The sequence below is a fragment of the Lissotriton vulgaris genome, chromosome 5 (assembly GCF_964263255.1).
Source record: "Lissotriton vulgaris chromosome 5, aLisVul1.2, whole genome shotgun sequence".
In the NCBI taxonomy this organism is placed as follows: domain Eukaryota; kingdom Metazoa; phylum Chordata; class Amphibia; order Caudata; family Salamandridae; genus Lissotriton; species Lissotriton vulgaris.
Genome location: NC_141693.1, coordinates 1,882,453,997 through 1,882,473,092, shown reverse-complemented (window position 1 = coordinate 1,882,473,092; position 19,096 = coordinate 1,882,453,997). Strand labels below are relative to the sequence as shown.

Below are 19,096 nucleotides of genomic sequence, written 5' to 3'. Positions count from 1 at the left end.
AAACAATAGTCCAGCAGATCTGAGAGTGGACGAGATCACTAAATACCTAGAGAAAATAACTCCATCCCAACTTAGCGCTGAAGACTGTGTACAACTCGAGGAACCTCTGACTTGGGAGGATATTGCTATAGCGCTAGCCAGTTTGCCAGATGGGAAGGCCGCAGGGGCTGGTGGTATCCTGGTTGAGTTTTATAAGATCTTCGCTCACCAAATAAAGGCTACTTTCACTTTACTGGTAGCTTCTATATTCCACGGTGCTCCTCCACCTGCTTCCTGGTCTAATGCTAAAATCATAATCTTCTCCAAAATGGATACGTCGCCACCTGAAATGGGGTCGTACAGGCCGATTACTCTCATCAATTGTGATTCGAAGATATTTTCAAACATCTTTGCAACCAGACTTTGGTAAAGAGTTGAACCACTAGTGTCAAATTGGCAACATGGGTTAATTCCCAAGAAAGGTACTACAGAACACATTTGACGGACCGTCACATTATTCGACGCGGCTCAGATAACAGGAGACCCGATGTCGCTAATCCGATTAGATGCTGAAAAGGCATTCAACCGGGTCTCCTGGCAGTTTCTCTGGAGCGTCATGAGAAGGATGTGGTTCGGGCCAAAGTTAATCCAAGCCATTCAAGCCCTTTACATTAACCCCATAGCCAGTGTATCAATAAATGGGAAGTTGACAGAACAGTTCAAAATATCACGGGTACTCGACAAGGGTGTCCTTCCTCCCCCCACTGCTCTTCGCTCTCTATATAGATCCTTTGATCAAAATAATAGAAAACAACCAAGCAATTAGAGCAGTGAGCAGATTTGGCTAGGAAATTAAAATCATGGCCTACACCGATGATTTGGCCGAAACAACCCCGGATCCTGAGAGCGCTATTTTAGCATTGGAACAGGAGGCTCAGGAGTTCGGGAAAATTTCGAGGTATGCTGTTAATGAAAACAAAGCCCATATCATTTTAAATAACAAATTCAATTGGGTGGATAGTCGGGTCATCCCGAAAGCTAAATACTTGGGGGTGACTGTGGTCGCAAATACTGACATGATCGTGGCAGAAAACCTAATCCCACTAGTAGCAGATACTAAAAGAGCGCTTAACTGGCTCAATAATTTGCATCTGACCATAGTGGGGGGATGTAATGTCATTAAGATGACTTATTTCCCTAAGCTACTCTATGTTTCAGTGCCATCCCCCTAGAGTTCAACAAGACTATGCTTCAGAGATTTTAACAACTTTTTTCACAATTTATCTGGGCATACTCTCAGCCTAAATGGGCTTTCAAGCAACTCTCTCTTCCTAGGGAGAGGGTCGGATGGGCACTGCCTAATATAAGATTATATTATTGGGCTTCGGTTTTACAGTATAGCTTGAAATTGCTACACGAACATTCCTGTACTACAACCACTAGGGTCCCGTCTCCCTTCCAACTATTGCTTGGGGGGGGAGGCCAGTGGATGCCTGCGGCGGCATGTGACTTTTGGCTTTTACAAACAGGTCAGATATAAGATCATGAGGAGCGTGGCGAAAATATATTTTTTTTAAAGTTCGCAGGATTTATGGGTTGGGCAGATTGGATTACTACTCTCCCATCAATATGAACTCTAATTTGCCAGCTATTTTCAGGAGATCTTACCTCCAGGATTGTTATAAAGCGGGAATTCTAAAACTAGGAGATTTAATCACTATCAATGGAATAAAGTCATTTTTTGACCTTAAAACTCAATATAACCTACGGGACCAAGATGCTTTTAAGTACATTGCTATAAGAGATTTCTTGGCCCGAAAGGCTGGTGGTTCCGCTGGGTTCACTCAGATAGACCTTATTGACAAATGAAAAGCCCCCGTTCTACCCCGGATTAGATTCATCTATTCCGCTCTGAACAGTCAAATGCCTGATGATCTTCTCAAAATAGCTGGCAAATGGCATTTGAAGCTTGAGGTCCCTCATAATATCTTCTATAGCGCCCTGAGATCCGCCCAAAAGGATCTGCTCTCAGCTAAATTGCAGGCGAAATTCTTTAAAACTGCTTTTTTCCTGTACATCACACCTAGCAGGGTTGCTAAATGGAGACGTTGTGCCCTAGATGTTCGGAGTTCAATGCAGACTCAGTTCAGTTGTTTGTTACCTGTCCGAAACTCACTTCACTCCTTGTTAAAAGAGAGGTGCTTCTTAAGGAAAGTCCTCTCTTTGGACATTGAGTTAACCCCCACAACCATCTTGTTAGGGACTCAAGACAAGGTTAATAGGAAAAGCGGTGGCACATTTATTTTCGTAGCCATGACAATTTTGCGTATCTGTATAGCCTCTGTATGGATAGCCTAAAATCCCCCATTGGCTGGCTCGATTGGTTACAACATGTCCTCTAGAGAAGTCCATCTATGCTAAGAAAGGTATCCGGGGAAAAAGGAAGGGCTTAATCATATGGGATCCTTTAACTGCATGGCTCAACCAGATACAGCAGTAGGGCCTTTGAAAGCCATGTTCCCTCTACTTTTTTTCATTTTTTTAACCGCCTATCAATGTTGCTTGTAATGGAGGTATTGGTTGTTAGTTTATAGGTTTGCTTTCACTGATTGTTTATTGTTTATTATGATTGTTAAGAAATTCTTTATTCTTATTCCATTTACTTATTTTTTGAACTATGATTAGAGAACAGAGACAATTGGTTCTCTCCCTCTAGTACCTAATCTTTTGCTTTACGATTGGGATGGCGGAGGAGAGACGGGGGGCGCTGGGTGGGGGTTGATATTACCTTATCGCTGTAATTTATGTTGGTGTGTAAACTTATACTTGCTAAAAAATATATATATATATATATTGTGCAAAGTGTAGCATTCCACTGTGGCAGTGCAAAAACTTCAGCCCTGTGCAGTTGGTGTTCAGAGAGTGGTGTTTTTTTCTGGGAGGTGATTGCCATTTAAGGTAGATGTTAGCTTTTGCTGGAAATATAGCAGCAATTGTTGGCCAATCTACAGTAAACAACAGATTAAAACATTAACATAAACAAAGCAACATAACAGGGGAACAACACATAGAAGTCAATGCAGAGAGCAAAACAATGACCACAATGCAACACTTTGCAGTAATGCAGCACATAACAACAGTATAAATAACCACCACAACAAAATGCCACACAGCAAATATTCATTAAATTCTTGTGAGACATAACCACCTCCAGAATCCTGTTTTTATAATACAGTGATAAACGATGTTTGCACCAAGCACTGCCTTAATTTACCACCAAGGATATGAAATAGCACTAGTCAAAAGTGTTTTGTGCTCAACACAGAGGTTCTATATAGTGTATAGAATGCAAAATTCTCTTCTTTTACATAAACCAAAGGCTGTGTTGGAAGCTTCTAGTCTATAAGATCCACGATCAAGTCACCACAGACTTAGCAGCACCACTGACCCCAGCATCAGTGCAGACCCCATCAGCACCACTGATTCCAGCAGCGCTGCTGTTCCCTGCAGCTGTCATGTAGGTCCTCCTAATCTGTAGAATCTGCGCATTATTTGGACAACATAAACTAAGTGCTTGGTGTGATTCCCGACACCCCAGCAGGATATTTTGGCCTATAGACCAGCTAGCTCACAGTGCCACTGTAGGACACCCTACCCTACAAGGGAGCGAACAGTTTCAGGCAACTACTGAACAGGACAAACCTGAACACTCCGGGATCGTGGAAACAGTACAGAACCTTTTGCTCAGTCACTCGTGCTTACTTGTTCTCAGAGCAGTATACAGAGAATACACAGTGAGACGTTTTCAATATATGTATTGAGCCAATGTTATTCTTGTATAAAGTGCATGTGCTGCAAGGATTAGGAGACAGAAGCAAATGAAGGAGATTACAAGCACCAAAAAAGTGAACAATAGATACATTTCTACCATGGTGCTAAAGCAATGAATATATGCAGGCATATATGCAAAATGGTAATCCAACGTACTCCTATGAAGCGTACCCTTCTCTAAGTGTACCTAGAGTATGTGTAAGTGTAGAGCCAAGAATCTCCCTAGGGACGATCCAACGCCATTACTTCATGGGAGAATGTGAAGAACATAGTCTTGGTCTCGAGTTGGACACACACTCACGGAATGTCAGACTGGTGCATGATGATTTCTCAACATGCAGGGACCTTCGGTGTCACCAGTAGTGCCTCCTCTACAAATCTATCGAGATGCCAATTATTATTTATTATAAAATGCAGCCTTCGCCATGTGCACGCTAGATTAGGGATGTTATGGATATGTAGATAGAGTTGTTGCTCCGTGGATGAAGACAGGACGTCTTTTTTACCTAGTGCATAAAGAAGCCTAGTACATGATGTTCCAGGCATGGGGATAATGTTCTGCAAAGCTGGATGTGTAAACAAAGTAGTTTTAGAGAAACTAATCCAACATTGTCGTGCATGCAAAATGTGCGCAAAAGTTACCTACTGAAATGTTATTTTCTAGGGTAATGTAAGGAATAAGCTGCCTCGCAAGCCGGGAATATAACACAGCGGTGAAGACTTCAGAAGCAAATCCGAGTAGCACAGCCAGTGGCGTAGCTGGGCGGATAGGGGGGGGATGGGGGGGGAGGGGAGGGGTTGCAGTGCGCCCCGGGAAACACTCTTTTTGGCCCAGCAGAGGTGAGCAAGTCGTGTTGGGCGACTGCCATCCCCATACCACGAGAACAAGTGACAAGTCGTCCATCGCTCCCCCCCACATCCCCCAGAACAAGATGTCCATCAGCCAACACCCCATCTCTTACCCGCACAGGGCAGCAAACTTAGGGGCCGCCCGGGGTGTCAGTAGGTCTAGCTACGCCTCTGAGCACAGCAGACTCGAGCAGCACTACAGAATATAGCAGTTGTGCAGACCCCAGCAGCCATGCAGACTTCAGCAGTGCAACAGGACCCCGCAGTGCTGCAAACTCCACTATTGCTGCAGACATCAGGAGTGCCACAGACTCCAGCATCAATCCAGGTCCCAGCATCAGTGCAGTCCCCAGCAGTACTAGAGAGCCCATCATCAGTGCAGGCTCCAGGCGTGCTGCCGATCCCAGCAGCAAGTGCAGGCCCCAGCAGTGCATGGACTGCAGCGGATCCCAGAAGTTCCTGCAGTGGTACACATCACAGCATGCTGCAGACCCCAGCAGCAGGACTGATTGTCCGTTCTCTCCCAAAACGCTGATCTATGTTCTATTGTGCTCTACTGCCGAAGCAAGGAAAATAACAGAAGAGGGAAAAAAAGAGTCCATCTGACTAACAGCAGAGAGCATCTTGCATGCATTATAATACAGGAATGATATCAAGACACAGAGAGACTTTTAGAAGCAACTCACTACAAATATTCCGAAACATTAAGAAATGAAAGAATTAAGAAGCAGCAGATCAAAAGGAAGAGCAGCATTTAGTTACCTGCAAATCTGCGGGCCCATCTCCACTCTACAAAAAAAAATACAGGTAGGTGTAAACACAAACAGAAAATACAGACATTTAGATCAACAATCAACAATCAAGGTTAACAATTAAAAAGGTTTACTGTACGTGCAGATGTTATGAAATGTAATTCACTGAAAAAGGCAAGTACCCCAAACCCATACTCCAACCCCAACTCTAACTGCACTGCTCATTATCCCTTATTCAAATCCTAACCGCAATTAATCCATAACATAGCCTAACTCTGTTCCTATGCCTCACCCTACCCCAACTCCTTACCACAACCTAAACCTCATTCCTTATAATAATCATGAACTTAAGCCAATCCTTTACTCTACCCATAACTTCCTTAAAGTCCTTAACCCTAACCATTACTCGTTTCTAGCCCCATCCCATACCCTACAACCAACTGCTGACCTAGCCCTTAACTATATCCACAATACATTGAAAAATCACTGATATTTCATTTGTAGGCCGACCTTACTGAGCAGGGCAAGCTATTTGGTTGCAAAAAATACACTGTGGGCATATCATTAACTTAAAGGGGCATTTGATGCCGTTATTGTCACTCATTTCTTTGCTTCTTATTCAGTAGCTTTCCTTGTACCAGCTTGTCCATCTTATGTTTGTCCCTCCTCTGGAGCTTAGCCTCTTTACAATCTCTCTGATTAGCAGACTTCTTTATTCCACTGCTCACTTTTAGGGATTTTTAGGTCTTGCGACCTATCAATGAGCATGCGCATTGAGCGGAGCGAGAATTCAAGTGCTCAAAATACTCGTGAAACCACGGGTTTTTTCATGCGGCTTTCTTCGAGTTCACGTGGCCACAGGCACGCGCTTTTGGGCCATAAACTTTCACTGCCATCTGTTCCCCAGCTCCAGCACCTCCCCTCTCTCTCCCCGCGCACAGCCTTACTTGTATTTCTCCTCCCCCTCCCCAGCCAGCTTCGCCCAGGCCGTAGCAGCACTCCTCCCACACCTTTGAAGTGAAGCTTAGCTTCACTTCATAGGCCCCTGCTGCTTCACACCCTCATCGCCGCTCTCCCCACTCGGCCCCCTCCCCTGCCCGCCGTGTCGGATTTCACCTTCCCTTCTCTGCCTTCCCGCCGTCTTGTTCTTACTTATTGCCCCACTAGTCACGAGGACCATGCACTGATCTCTTTTTAGGTCTTTTTTTTAAAAAAATGCTTCGATTTGAATCAATGTGTCGCCGGATTTATAAGCGCTTTAATTTTATTTGCGGGCGCTGCGCTTTTTCTCACAAGTGCTCGCCAACCTTTTTTTAAATAGTTCAATTTGCATCAGCGTAGCTCCGATATTACAAGCGATTCGCTTTAATTATATTTGGAGCTTCATCTGCTCCCCCTATAGCCCCCCAAAACAGCCTGCCCATTTGTTGCTCCACCCACGGTTTCACCGACAAAAGCCTCTTCCAGCTATATAATGAGCCGCTGTGCCGGGCTCCAACTCGCCCCCTTCCCTCCTTCCCTACAGCAGCTGATTAGCAGCCCGCAACACCAGAACCAGATGCATTTGAGTACTGGTTTTGCTTACTTATTGCCCCACTAGTCACCAGGATCATACACTGATCTCTTTTTAGGTCTTTTTAAAAATGCTTCAATTTAAATCAATGTGTCGCCGGATTTATAAGCGCTTTAATTTTATTTGCGGGCGCAGCGCTTTTTCTGACAAGTGCTCGCCAACCTTTTTTTAAATAGTTCAATTTGCATCAGCGTGTTCGGGAACATTCTTCCTGCTTTCCATCACATGTGAATTAACTCAAGCGAGCTTATTTTTGCCAGGATCTTCCCAGGGCAATTGAATAAGTATTTTGTTCTCTCCTTTTGAACAAGAATTACTATACTTCCCTTCAATGATTTCAGCATAAACCGAAAATGGCATATCTGTATGTAGAGGTCAAACGTGCAGATGGTTTAAAAAAAAAACTTTCTGTAATTAATATACCTTATCGCAAACTACTACTGGTTTGTACGCGTGCTGATACAACTCACAAAAAAAAAATACTACCTATAGAATTATGAATAAGTGTTTTTATCCTGCCAGTATTCCTTTCAGGGGTGGGGACGCTTTCCTCTATTTGCAAATACCGTAAACATATATATCTAACGCTCTACGGTCCATTTCTTATCCTCATTATGTTTAACATATACCAACCATATCTAACTGGTCACACCCTCACCCACCCTCACTCACCCCCTCATCCTCACCCCCCTCACAACCCTCTCACCCTCACTCAGCCTCACACCCTCACACACTCTCACCCTCACACCCCCTCACTCACCCGCACCCTCACCCACCCTCCCCCTCACTCACCCCCTCATCCTCACCTCTCTCACAACCCTCTCACCCTCACTCAGCCTCACACCCTCACCCTCACACACTCTCATCCTCACACCCCCTCACTCACCCTCACACACTCACACACCCACTCACCCTCACCCTCACACCCCCTCACCCTCACACCTCTCAGTGCTACAACACATATGTGTGTGTAGGTGCAAATGCAATGTTCTTGGATTTTCGTCACAATAAAATACACTGAACATAATCTTCACAAAATTTATCTACAAACGTTTAAGCTATTGCCATTATAAATTACAATAACTTTTATTTAAGTATTAATTATTTACAAAATTAAAAGCCATTGTTATTTGTAATATCAATACATCTAAATCACGTAAATACAACACACATTGCATTACAAATGCTATAGGTGTCACATTTGCGAAAGTTAAAACTATTGACATTGTAACTGACAAAGCTATTAATTTTGCTATTTTCAAAACCAACACATAAATTAAAAAAGTGTAATTTACAATACCAATCGCTCAAACTTTCCTAATGCGAAAAGTTAAAAGTATGGGCATTGTAAATCACAAAACAAAAAAATAAAATGTCATTTAGAAAACCAATAGCTCAAACTTTCCTACTGCGAGACCTATTGGCAACGCCAGTGCTTGTTTAAACTTATTAATAAGTACTTCATTTGTGTGTATTTGTTTTCCAGCTCTTTTCTTCTCTCCCCATATGTACTGGCAAATGCCCTCATGCACTTCATGTTTCTCGTGTACATCTCCTTTACCCCCCTTGCGCTCTGTAATCTCTTCGACCTTGTGTGCTCATATATTCATGGAGATGTGCTTTTCCATATAGGCAGGTCTACGACAGATCACTGAATGGGTAGGAGGCTGCGATGGGAGTAGCTCACAAAGCACATCCGGTGTGAAATGCTTTGTGGAGAAGTGTGGCTCAGGGGTTAGAGGCGGCAGACCCGGAAGCTGAGATCGGCCCTGGACCAGGGTTCAATTCCCCGCCTCGGCGGGTCTTGGGCTAAAAATTCCACGGTCTCCATAATTCTCGCTCCGGTGCCTTCTCGACTCACGGGTTCACGCTCTGCGACTCTGGGCAATAGCTTGCTTAATCTCCACAACGGCCCCTCGCGGCGGGATGCCTGGCTTTCACCTTGTGGATACCCTGCCGGGGCCTCTCACAGGGGAATACCAGGAAGGGTTCCCTAGGCAAGCGCCAGGATGCCCTTGTGGTGACAGGTCGCGCTATATAAGTATACCTACATTTACATTTACATTTTGTCATAACTACATTTGCATGTGAACAAGTTCTCCTACTTTCAGCTTACTCCCCCCTTCCCGTGGACTTCACGCCGCTCATTCCCTCCTGTCTGACTCGTTGTTCTCTTACTTCTCCTCTCTCAGTCCCTCGTCACCTCTCACATTCCCATCCATCACTCCAGGTCCTCTCTGACAATTTAACCTTACTGATTTTCCATTGACCCTGTAGAGCATTGCCAAATGGTACTGGCAGAGCCATTAGGAACCAAAAGTGAGACCTACCATCTTTGACAATGCTTGTTTTATTATTAATATTAGTATGCAAACAGTTTTTATTATATAAACACATTTGTTTCATTTTTTTTAATTAAAATACAACCATTTATGTGAATACTTTATAGTAGGTATGTTACATTTATGGCAGAACTTCTTGCCATGACTTTTCACAATTGTTCTGCAAACCAGGCACTATATAGAATAGCATTCGAAAGAGCTCTCAAAATGTGTCTGAAAGACGGAGCAAGCACATCGCCTCACTACACGATACAGCATTCCCTGCCCAGCATCATTCTCTACTCAGTCCAAGCAAACTCTCAAGACGTTTCTAGAATTCAGTGCAAGAGCAGAGGAAACAGACTCTACACGCCAAATAACCTCCCACTGGATAAATGTCCATGCCCCAAGTCTCAAGAGCCGCAGAGCAAATAAACGTTCTTACTTTAATTCCCTCTGCTCACCCGCCACACAAGTGGTTTCCTTCTGCCATGTTCGAGATGTGTATTCTAACCAACAAATCAGGAGAAGAGACGGAAGTCTATGGTGCTGGTCTTTTGAAAACTTGTCTTGTACCCCGTATGGTCAATGAACCTTAAACGGCCATGTTTAGGGCACCAATGACTTTTTTTGGACCTGGCCCTCTCTTCAGGATCACTCCCAAATATTTTGCCTTCATCCCTAGTGTTTTCTGAATTCGTTTTTTTGCCATTAAGACTCTGTGCACTTTACGACTGCTAACCAGGGCTAAAGTGCTTGTACTCTCTTCCTAAAACATGGTAACATTGGATTACACTGGATCAGTACACATAATTTACTTATAAGTCCCTAGTATATGGTACTACAGGTACCCAGACCATGTAAATGAAATGCTACTAGTTGGCCTGCAGCACACAATATGCCACCCACTAAGGTAGTCTTTTAAAACATGGCTCAGGCCTGCCACCATTACCTTTTTGTTACATTTAATAGTTGCTAACTTTTGATTGAGAGCAGTTAGAAATATCATGTTTGGACTCAAATAAATTGTAATTTTAAATCCTCTTTATGGGGAAGGCGAATTTTACATTACTATTTTGAAAATTTCACTTTTAAAAAACGTTTCTGAGGCCTTCTAGGAGTTTTCAGCTGTCTGGGCCCGTTAATGGTTCCTTTGTTAGGAATGTGTACTGTGCCCAGGCAATGAATAGGGCACTATGTATTGGCAGAACCGTTCCCTGCACCACTTACATTTCAAAGGGCTTGCCCGCAGCACACAAAGAAACCTGATGACATAAAGTTCCTAAAGTCCAAATCCATTCCATTCAGGCTCCCAATTCCATCTCTGATAACACTCCTCCCAAATTCTGTCAACTCCCTAAGATATCTGTTATAAACAAGAATAACATGATTGCCGTCTGCCCTTATCATTCGTAGAACTGAGAGAGTGTCAAGTGATTTCTATAATGACCCAGATATAATACTTGATGAGACACTGAGTCTGGAACAAGTGTTTCCTTTTCAATATGTCGGGCCATCAAGAAACGTTCTTAGACAATTAATTAAAGAGGTGTAGTTTGAATTGACGTCCACTTGTCTCCACTCTTCTTAAAGATATGTCTAGGATCCTTTCTCTGGCGCCCATCCTCTATGTACCACATTCCCAAAATTATGTCAGAGGTGTTCATTCTTGATTATGTTAAGGATTTAAGGACCACCACTCGAGCCCTTAGGTAGAGAGGTCTTTTGCTCCAGATTATTCCTCAAGATACTGTCCGAAGATGATCTTGGTTGATGCTGGCACTCAGGGAGGACGATGCATCCTGCCTAACATTGATAATAGCAGAGTACTTGAGAGAGGCTGCTAAAGCAGCGCATGTTTGCCTTTTACAAGGAATGCTTCTTTCAGGGCTTTTCTGATAACAACAACCTGAGCGGTCAACAAGGTATGAAGTGCACGGTTTCTCCCTAAAAAACTCTAGCCTGCAAGTTTTTATTTATTTATTTATTTATACAATTTATATAGAACGCAAATACCCTGAGGTGTCTCGGCGCTGCTCAAATCATATGCTCAAGAGGGGTGCTGGTTTATTGTTGGTTAAAGTTACTCTACTACATGCTCTCCTAGGGTAGCCCATAGAAGTAGGTTTTAGGGGGTTAGGCTTCTATTTTTATGATGTCCTTTCTCATTATTTTAGATGTACTAAGAAAAAGGTTTTCCCTCTTGTAATAACTACTTTTAGTTAAAAGTGTCTGTTCTTAGTACTGTGTGTGAGATACAGAGAAGAGCGAAATAGGTTTACTGTTACCCCGGTGCCCCTAATTTCTTTCCAGGTATTGTTAGTAAGCCAAAAGCAATGACATCATCTTAACTATGTATTGAGCGGGGTTCTTCAAGACTACATTAACCGGTCTTTCACATTCAGTGCTGGTGCACTATACTAGGTTCACCTGGGTCACCTGTGGGTGCGAAACCAAACCTTGTAGAACTATGCCAGAGTCGTAGTTTATGCAACCAGATGTGGTTGTAGCCTAGAAGATTTCCCAATTTCAAAGACTGGCACCATGTATAAATATTGGACCTCTTGAACCGCTCATTAGTACACTCCTGGACCCGCAATAGTCACCAACACCCTCCACAACTTCCCATGTACCATCGCCCAACGGCCCTCATTGTCAATACAGGTTTCAATAGGTTGAAACTGGACTCCCTTCTTAATAAGAATGAGGACCCCTCTCGCATAAGTGGAATAGGATGAGGCAAGGCGATATGATGCCCACCTACGTGCCACCGACCCCTCTGTGTGCCTGCTGAAATGGGTCTCCTGTAGGAGAGCAATGTGAATGTTATGTCTATCCAATTGTGCCAACAATTGACTCGTCTTCCTAGGCGTGTTTAGGCCGCGAACATTCCAAATAATACAATTATATTGTTCACCTGTCATCTATAACCCATTGCAAAAACCTATGAATGCAGCAAGCTACTCCGAGATACAGATGCATATGCGAAAGCAAGACCTATACAGGAAGTATAAACAACCCCCCCAACCCTCCACCCACTTCAGCAATCCCAAAGTGCCAAAGACACAATCCACCCTCCCTCTCCGTCCAACAATAACAGTAAAATACATCATAACTTGTGGGTACTGCCCATCGGGGAACATAGCGGCTAAGTCCACTCCATTCTCTAGGAGGGAGGGGGCCACCGAGCATACAGTTAATTAGCCCACCACTGAGTCCATCCTCTAGGAAAGCAGAAACAATCTGGCAAAGGGACCACCGGTCGAGTAGTCCCATCCTCCCGTGTCAAACAAAATAGTAGGGGTCATACATCCAAACCCACGGTCTTCCAGGCACATAGTGCGGACCTAATTAACAATGTAAGTTATATCCCACCAACATTTTTAAATACCTAAATGGCTCATCAGTCAACAGTCACATCTTTAGGGAAATCACAACCCAACCAACCAGGATAAACAGCAAACTGGAGCACATATAGCTGCAGGGACTATGCCCCCCTACTATTCAGTCATCGACATCAGACATAAGGTTGGGTGATTTGCATCTCCGCCGCAGGTATCTGGTGTGTTCCATTGCTTGCTTTGGATTCGTGAAGATTTTACCTCCGTCGGGCTCCCCAATACGCAGCCTCGCTGGGTAGAGCATTGCATACAGGATCTGTTCCTTCAGTAACACCTTCTTGACATTTTGGAACTTCTTGTGAGCCGCCTGTACCTGTGCTGTAAAGTCCGGGTAGAAAGATAGTACATTATTCTGATAAGTGATCGTGGCCTTTTGTCTGGTGATACGCAAAACAGAGTCCCGATCTCTAAAATTCAATAACCGAGCGATTATAGAATGCAGTGGAGCTCCCGGAGGAGGGCGAGCCGCCAGGGACTGATGGGCTCGCTCAACAGCGAACATAAGTGACAGCTTGTCCGCCCCACAGATTTCACGCAGCATCGTCTCCATATGGTCTTCCAGGCGCCCCACATTCGTAGATTCTGGCAAGCCTAAGATGCGAATGTTGTTGCACCTCGATCTCGCCTCAATGTCCTCATTCTTCGCCTGTATAATTGCGAGGAGCTTCATGATGTCCGCAGTTTTCGCAGCCACGTGTTGCAGGCCGTCCTCTGTGTCTTTTATGCGCTGCTCGGCCTCACCTATACGCACTGCCTGCTTATCAAGTTTCGCAGAGAAATGGCCCATCCTGCCATTGAGGGCCTCTATCTTATTATCTATCGCCTGTATGGCAGCTAGCGATTTCTCCAACGCTGTAGGGCCCTGTGAGGCCGATTCCAGTTCTGAGTCAGAGGCCAAGTTTTGAGTAGCTTCGCCGCCTTTGCGTAATTCAAAATTAAGGCGTGGTTGGGACTTGTCTGGGTTACCCATTATGCACTCTCTCTTTGCCGGGTAGTAATGGCAGGGATTCAGTTAATGTCACACTGAGCGCCCGACAGAGGCACTCTGATACACCCTCTAGGCCGAGTGAGAATCCAGCCGCGCATGCCTCCAGTTTACTTCCCCATGCGCAAGGGTCGCTCCACCAGTAGTCGCACTGATTTTATGCCCGGGAACCACAGGCGAATCACATAGCCACTGCACAGTGTAGTTAAATGATGCGGGACGCCACGCACCCAGCAGAATCTCGGCAGTCAACTATATTCCAAGGCCTCCCCAGCTGCACTCCCACATGGCGACCCAGTGCCACCCATCAAAGTTCTCAGCATAGGTAGTCAGCAGAGCAAATCTAGGGAGAGGGGGAGGGCACAGCAAGCAGGGCGCGCTACGGAGGAACAACGCTCCCCCACACCAATCATAAATCACGCTACCGTAGATTGCCCCAGGAGCCGCCGGTACACTATCCACTGCAGCCGAGTCGAGTTGGGGAGGCCCCACGTACCGTAGCAAAGTCCTCAGGGACAGCAGGCACTCAGCCCGGTAGATCCACCGCCTGAGAGAAGGGGCGCTCTCCCCACCACCCAGGTAGGAGCGCTGACGACGGGGGGCAGATAGTCCGGGAAGCGCCGAAGTAGTGAGCGGCAGGTCCGTTGCAAGGAGGGGTTCTGCGGCCTGTGCGCGGCCTAGTCCGGGATCAAGGATTTAGTAGCCTGCATAAACCCTTAATCAAAGATACACCATAGTCAAACCAACTGCAAAACACACTTAAACAGCAGAAACAGCCAACTACAGAAAACTTTTAAAGATACCAGGCGTAACAGAACCTTCTGGGAAGAGAACAACCAGACAAATACCCCGGCCAAGCGGGATCGACTTATCGCAGTCACTACTATCTGAAGTATGACATGTCCCCCAAGAAAGAGAAGAACAAGGTCAATGAGCTCAGTGTTGTGTATGCCAGAAGGAATGTACTTCATCCCCATGCTACATACAAGTGCTGATGCACTGGGCCAGAGAAAATGAAGAGACTCTGAAGCCATTTCAGACAGCCCACCAACATATGAAACTCCTCATCTGCACTAGGGGTTATTTGACAACGTTGTCAATGTTTAACATAAGTGCATCTCTTATATGGCCTAGACCTCGCCCTTAAACAAACAGGGCATGACTGTATATCCTCCATGATTTGTGCATAGGAAACGTTAGTGATTTAGACCAGCAAGGAATATGCCCATGTCTGTCCCCCTGCTGTACATGCTCTGCTACTGCTCTGAACATTCAGTGAGCCAGCCCTCACAACAACAAAGGAGCCAAACCTAGTACTGTGGTGAAGAGACACAGAGCAGCCCTTGGGCCTGGGCAAAGAGTCTGCATGACATTGCCATATCTAAAGAGTTGTTTGGGAGCCCCAAAGCCATCAAGAATTACTTTTTCAAAGCAGCTGCTCGCATAATCAGGAAGAAATAAGCCCATAATTTGCTCCAGATCAGCATAGGATTAGCAAATGGGCAAGCATATAGCATTACAAAAGTGGAGGACCGTCCCTTATTTATTTATTTATTTATTCATTCATTCATTTGGGATTTGTAATGCCCACGGCTGCCTCAGCAACGAGGCGTCCCAGGGCAAACCAGAAACCAGAGAGAGCTGCAGGCGCCTAAACATCAGATAATGGAAACAGCCAGGTTTTTATGATCTTGCGAAACATCAAGAGATTAGGAATACCTCTGATGTGCGCTGGGAGAGAGTTCCAGAGTTTAGCCGCTAAAAGGCCAAACGAACGGCCCCCAGCCCTCGCTCTCCACACTCGAGGGACACAGACAAGCCCAAGGTCGGGGGATCTCAAAGCGCGTCTGGGCATATAGGGCTTCAGTAAACAAAATAACCCAGAAGGGGCTTGGTGCATCAAGATTTTATGAGACATGCACAGCACCTAAAACTGATTACGCTGTTCGATGGGCAGCCAATGAAGCTTAGGGAGCATATGCACCACCAAACAGGATCTGGGTAGAGCCACTAACAGACACGCTAACGCGCTCTGAACCCTCTGGAGGCGTTTGATGCTAGCTTTGTTGACACCTAAATATAAAGAATTTCCATAGTCAAGCCTAGCAAGAATGGAAGCCTGCACGATAATCTGTACAAAAGGGGGTGGTGATCACCACCCCCTTTTGTACCGCTTTTGGCCGCCATAAGTGTGGCAGGGTATGCTCAGACGTGAGTCCCTTGCTCACTTTGCCACTGGATTCAAGCAAGCCGAGCTGAAGACGGCTGGAATGCCAGAAACCAGCCCTCGGAAGCTTGTTTCCGGTCCAGGGAAGACATGGCTTGGCAGTTCGGCCTGGACTGTTCCCATGAGGCACAGGGTCAGACTGATTTGCATATAGCCATGTCTGAACTGGGGTGGCAGAGTGGGCTAAAGAACGGTGATTGATTAAACCCAGATCTTTTGACTGGGTGTGAGTGTTTGATTGATTCAGATGCTCCGTCCATCACCACACCCTTTTGTACCGCTTTTGGCCGCCATAAGTGTGGCAGGGTATGCTCAGACGTGAGTCCCTTGCTCACTTTGCCACTGGATTCAAGCAAGCCGGGCTGAAGACGGCTGGAATGCCAGAAACCGGTCCTCGGAAGCTTGTTTCCGGTCCAGGGAAGACATGGCTTGGCAGTTCGGCCTGGACTGTTCCCATGAGGCACAGGGTCAGACTGATTTGCATATAGCCATGTCTGAACTGGGGTGGCAGAGTGGGCTAAAGAACGGTGATGGATTAAACCCAGATCTTTTGACTGGGTGTGAGTGTTTGATTGATTCAGATGCTCCGTCCATCACCACCCCCTTTTGTACTGCATGATAATCTGGCGCACTCTGAGAGGAAAAAAACCAAGCAAGGGTCTCAGTCCTCTCTAGAGCCCAAAGCAGACAGCGGCAACAGCTTTTGTCTGTTACTCAAATGTCAATCCCTTATTGAACCAGACACCCAGGTTCTTAACCGCCTCCTTGGGTGATGGGGCGGGTTTAAGATGGTCAGGCCATCACTGTTCTAACCAGAGTTCCTGGTCCTTCCCAAACAGTAAGATCTCGGATTTGCTGGCATTTAATTGAAGACAGTTAGCCCTCATCCAATCCGAGATGGCCGACAAATCCTCCTTAAACTTCACCAGGTTGGCACAGCAGATTTTAGAAGGTCCACATAAAATGCGTACATATTATTGCAAATTAAAGAAAAACACATAACAAGCGCAATCCACAGACCATCATAACATTATAAAGAGCCTGCCTTAGATTAGCTAAATGTCCTGTAGGTAGAAACAAACAATATAGTCAGAGAGCCCAGATCATACAGTACTTAAGATTTTCCACATTACAACTTCTAGGATGTACATAGGACATTACAAAACTGACAGTTCATTTAAAAAAGTCCAAAAGTTCAATTTCAGCTAGAAAATATATAAAGAATTAGCAGCAAGGTAAAACATGGGTATATCCAAAGGGAATTCAGTAGCAACTAGCCCTTAAGCAAAGTACTTCCTAAATCCCACTACATTTAAGTTTTTAAAATTAACAACAAAACACAGTGGGAAGCAGACGCAACCTAACCCGAATGAAGAAAAAAATAGTGGTTGATAGCTGCCTATCAATGTGCAAAATACAAATTAATAAAAACTAGAATAGTGCTACTTTGTAAATGGAAAGGCTAACTAAGAGGATAGCAGCCTGTTTGAAAACATGCTAAAAAAGGAAAAATGTAAATATGTACATAAACTCCAAAAGAAATTAAAACGTTTTAGTCACACTGCTTCGTTTTTTGATCAAAAGAGATAGTCTCGGGTTGATGCTACATTTTTTTCACAATATTATAAGAACACCGGTACAAGCTTAAAATATATACATGAAATTCTTAAAATAATTAAATAGTTTTACACATACTGCTTCGTTTTTAGGACAAAAGAGATAATCTCGGGCTGATGCTACATTTATGACAGAGTTTTGTAAAAACATTGGGCGAAGCCAGCGATAACGGCTCAATGCCAGTGCTGGACATCCAAACAAACCATGGTCCAGAGTCTGGGTACTCAGCATACACAAATTACAAATGTTCCCATTATTCAGATTCTGAGACCAGTTTGCTGTAAGGTCATTTAAAGGCAGAAGATTCAAACAACCTAAAATTAGCTAGTGTCGAATACCGTGTTCTAAATTCCAAAATAAATATTTTTGTGCAATTCTCGGTGAGTTTGTCCTAATTATTAGTTTTAATCTTTCTTTAGAGTTGCAGGATTGTATGTCTCTATTGAAACAAATTTTGCCACTTAGAGTTTTTAGGAGAGACTTAAATCCTTATGATGGAAGGGTAAGCACTAGTTCTTCTTGTATACTAAAGGCTTTTAGTGCCAATGAGAAGTCACAGTAAAGGGAGTAGTTACCTGCCTTAGCATCAAAGATTTCAATGCATAGAACACCCCTTAGTGAATCTGGCTCGCTATGTTTTAGCTGATAACTCCAACGTAAAATCTGGATAAGCCTCGAGTATAGGAGCTTATCAAACCAAATTCCAATCTGATTGCCGCCGTTGGAACTAACGTGTTAAAATTACATACATTACGTAGAATCTGACCTTCAAACTTATCCCAAAAACTTCAGTCCCTAACAGGGATTGATTAAATCGCATAAAGCAAGGTTGGAGGGATTTTTGCCTTAAAAGCTGTCAATAAGTGTAAAAAATGTCTTCTACCCATAGCGCTGTAAAAAATGCGCAAACCATTGGCGTGCGATGTAGCTTTACTAGTGCAGTGAGAAATGTGAGGATTTTTTCAAACTTCCTGTTAAAAGTTTCCCTAAATAAAGGTATGAATCTACCACCTCCAGCCTATCAGGAAGCGATTTGCCATTTAGAATTATATGATTTTCTATTTTTAGTACTTTTCAGAATTAAAATTTTACATTTGGATACGTTTATTTTCAAAAAGTGGCCCACAGTATATTTTTATAGGGAAGCCAACTTTCTATTCATGTCAGTAGGGGTTAAGTGTATGTAAATGTAAATGTATAGGCATTTATATAGCGCACTACTTACCCGGAGGGTCCCAAGGCGCTTCGACCGCTGCGAAACCCTTCCTGGCTTCCCTGAGAGATGGTCCCTTAATGGGTATCTCCAGGGTGAGACCAGGCATCCCCGGCGGTCTGGTGGGGCCGTTAGTGAAGATGAGGCAAGCTAATGCCCAGAGTTGCCGAGTGTGATCGCTGATCAGAGTGGGCACCGAGGCGAGAGAATTATCGAGTCCGCTGACCCTGGTCCAGAAACCTGCCGCGCCGGGAATCGAACCCTGGTCCCGGGCCGTCCTCTGCTCTCGGGTCTGCCGCCTCTAACCAGTGAGCCACACTACTTCACTATTCACATTACTACTATGTC

General features: G+C 44.6%; 1 protein-coding gene across 1 annotated transcript in view; it reads right to left on the bottom strand.

Moving 5' to 3' along the window:
- LOC147717618 (E3 ubiquitin-protein ligase TRIM39-like) overlaps positions 1-19,096 on the bottom strand; it is a 229,897-nt gene that overhangs the window by 34,872 nt on the left and 175,929 nt on the right. Inside the window, exon 6 of the mRNA XM_086924409.1 lies at positions 5,422-5,448. Within this exon, the coding sequence (XP_086780535.1) occupies positions 5,422-5,448 (27 nt within the window). The remainder of the gene's footprint in view (positions 1-5,421; positions 5,449-19,096) is intronic.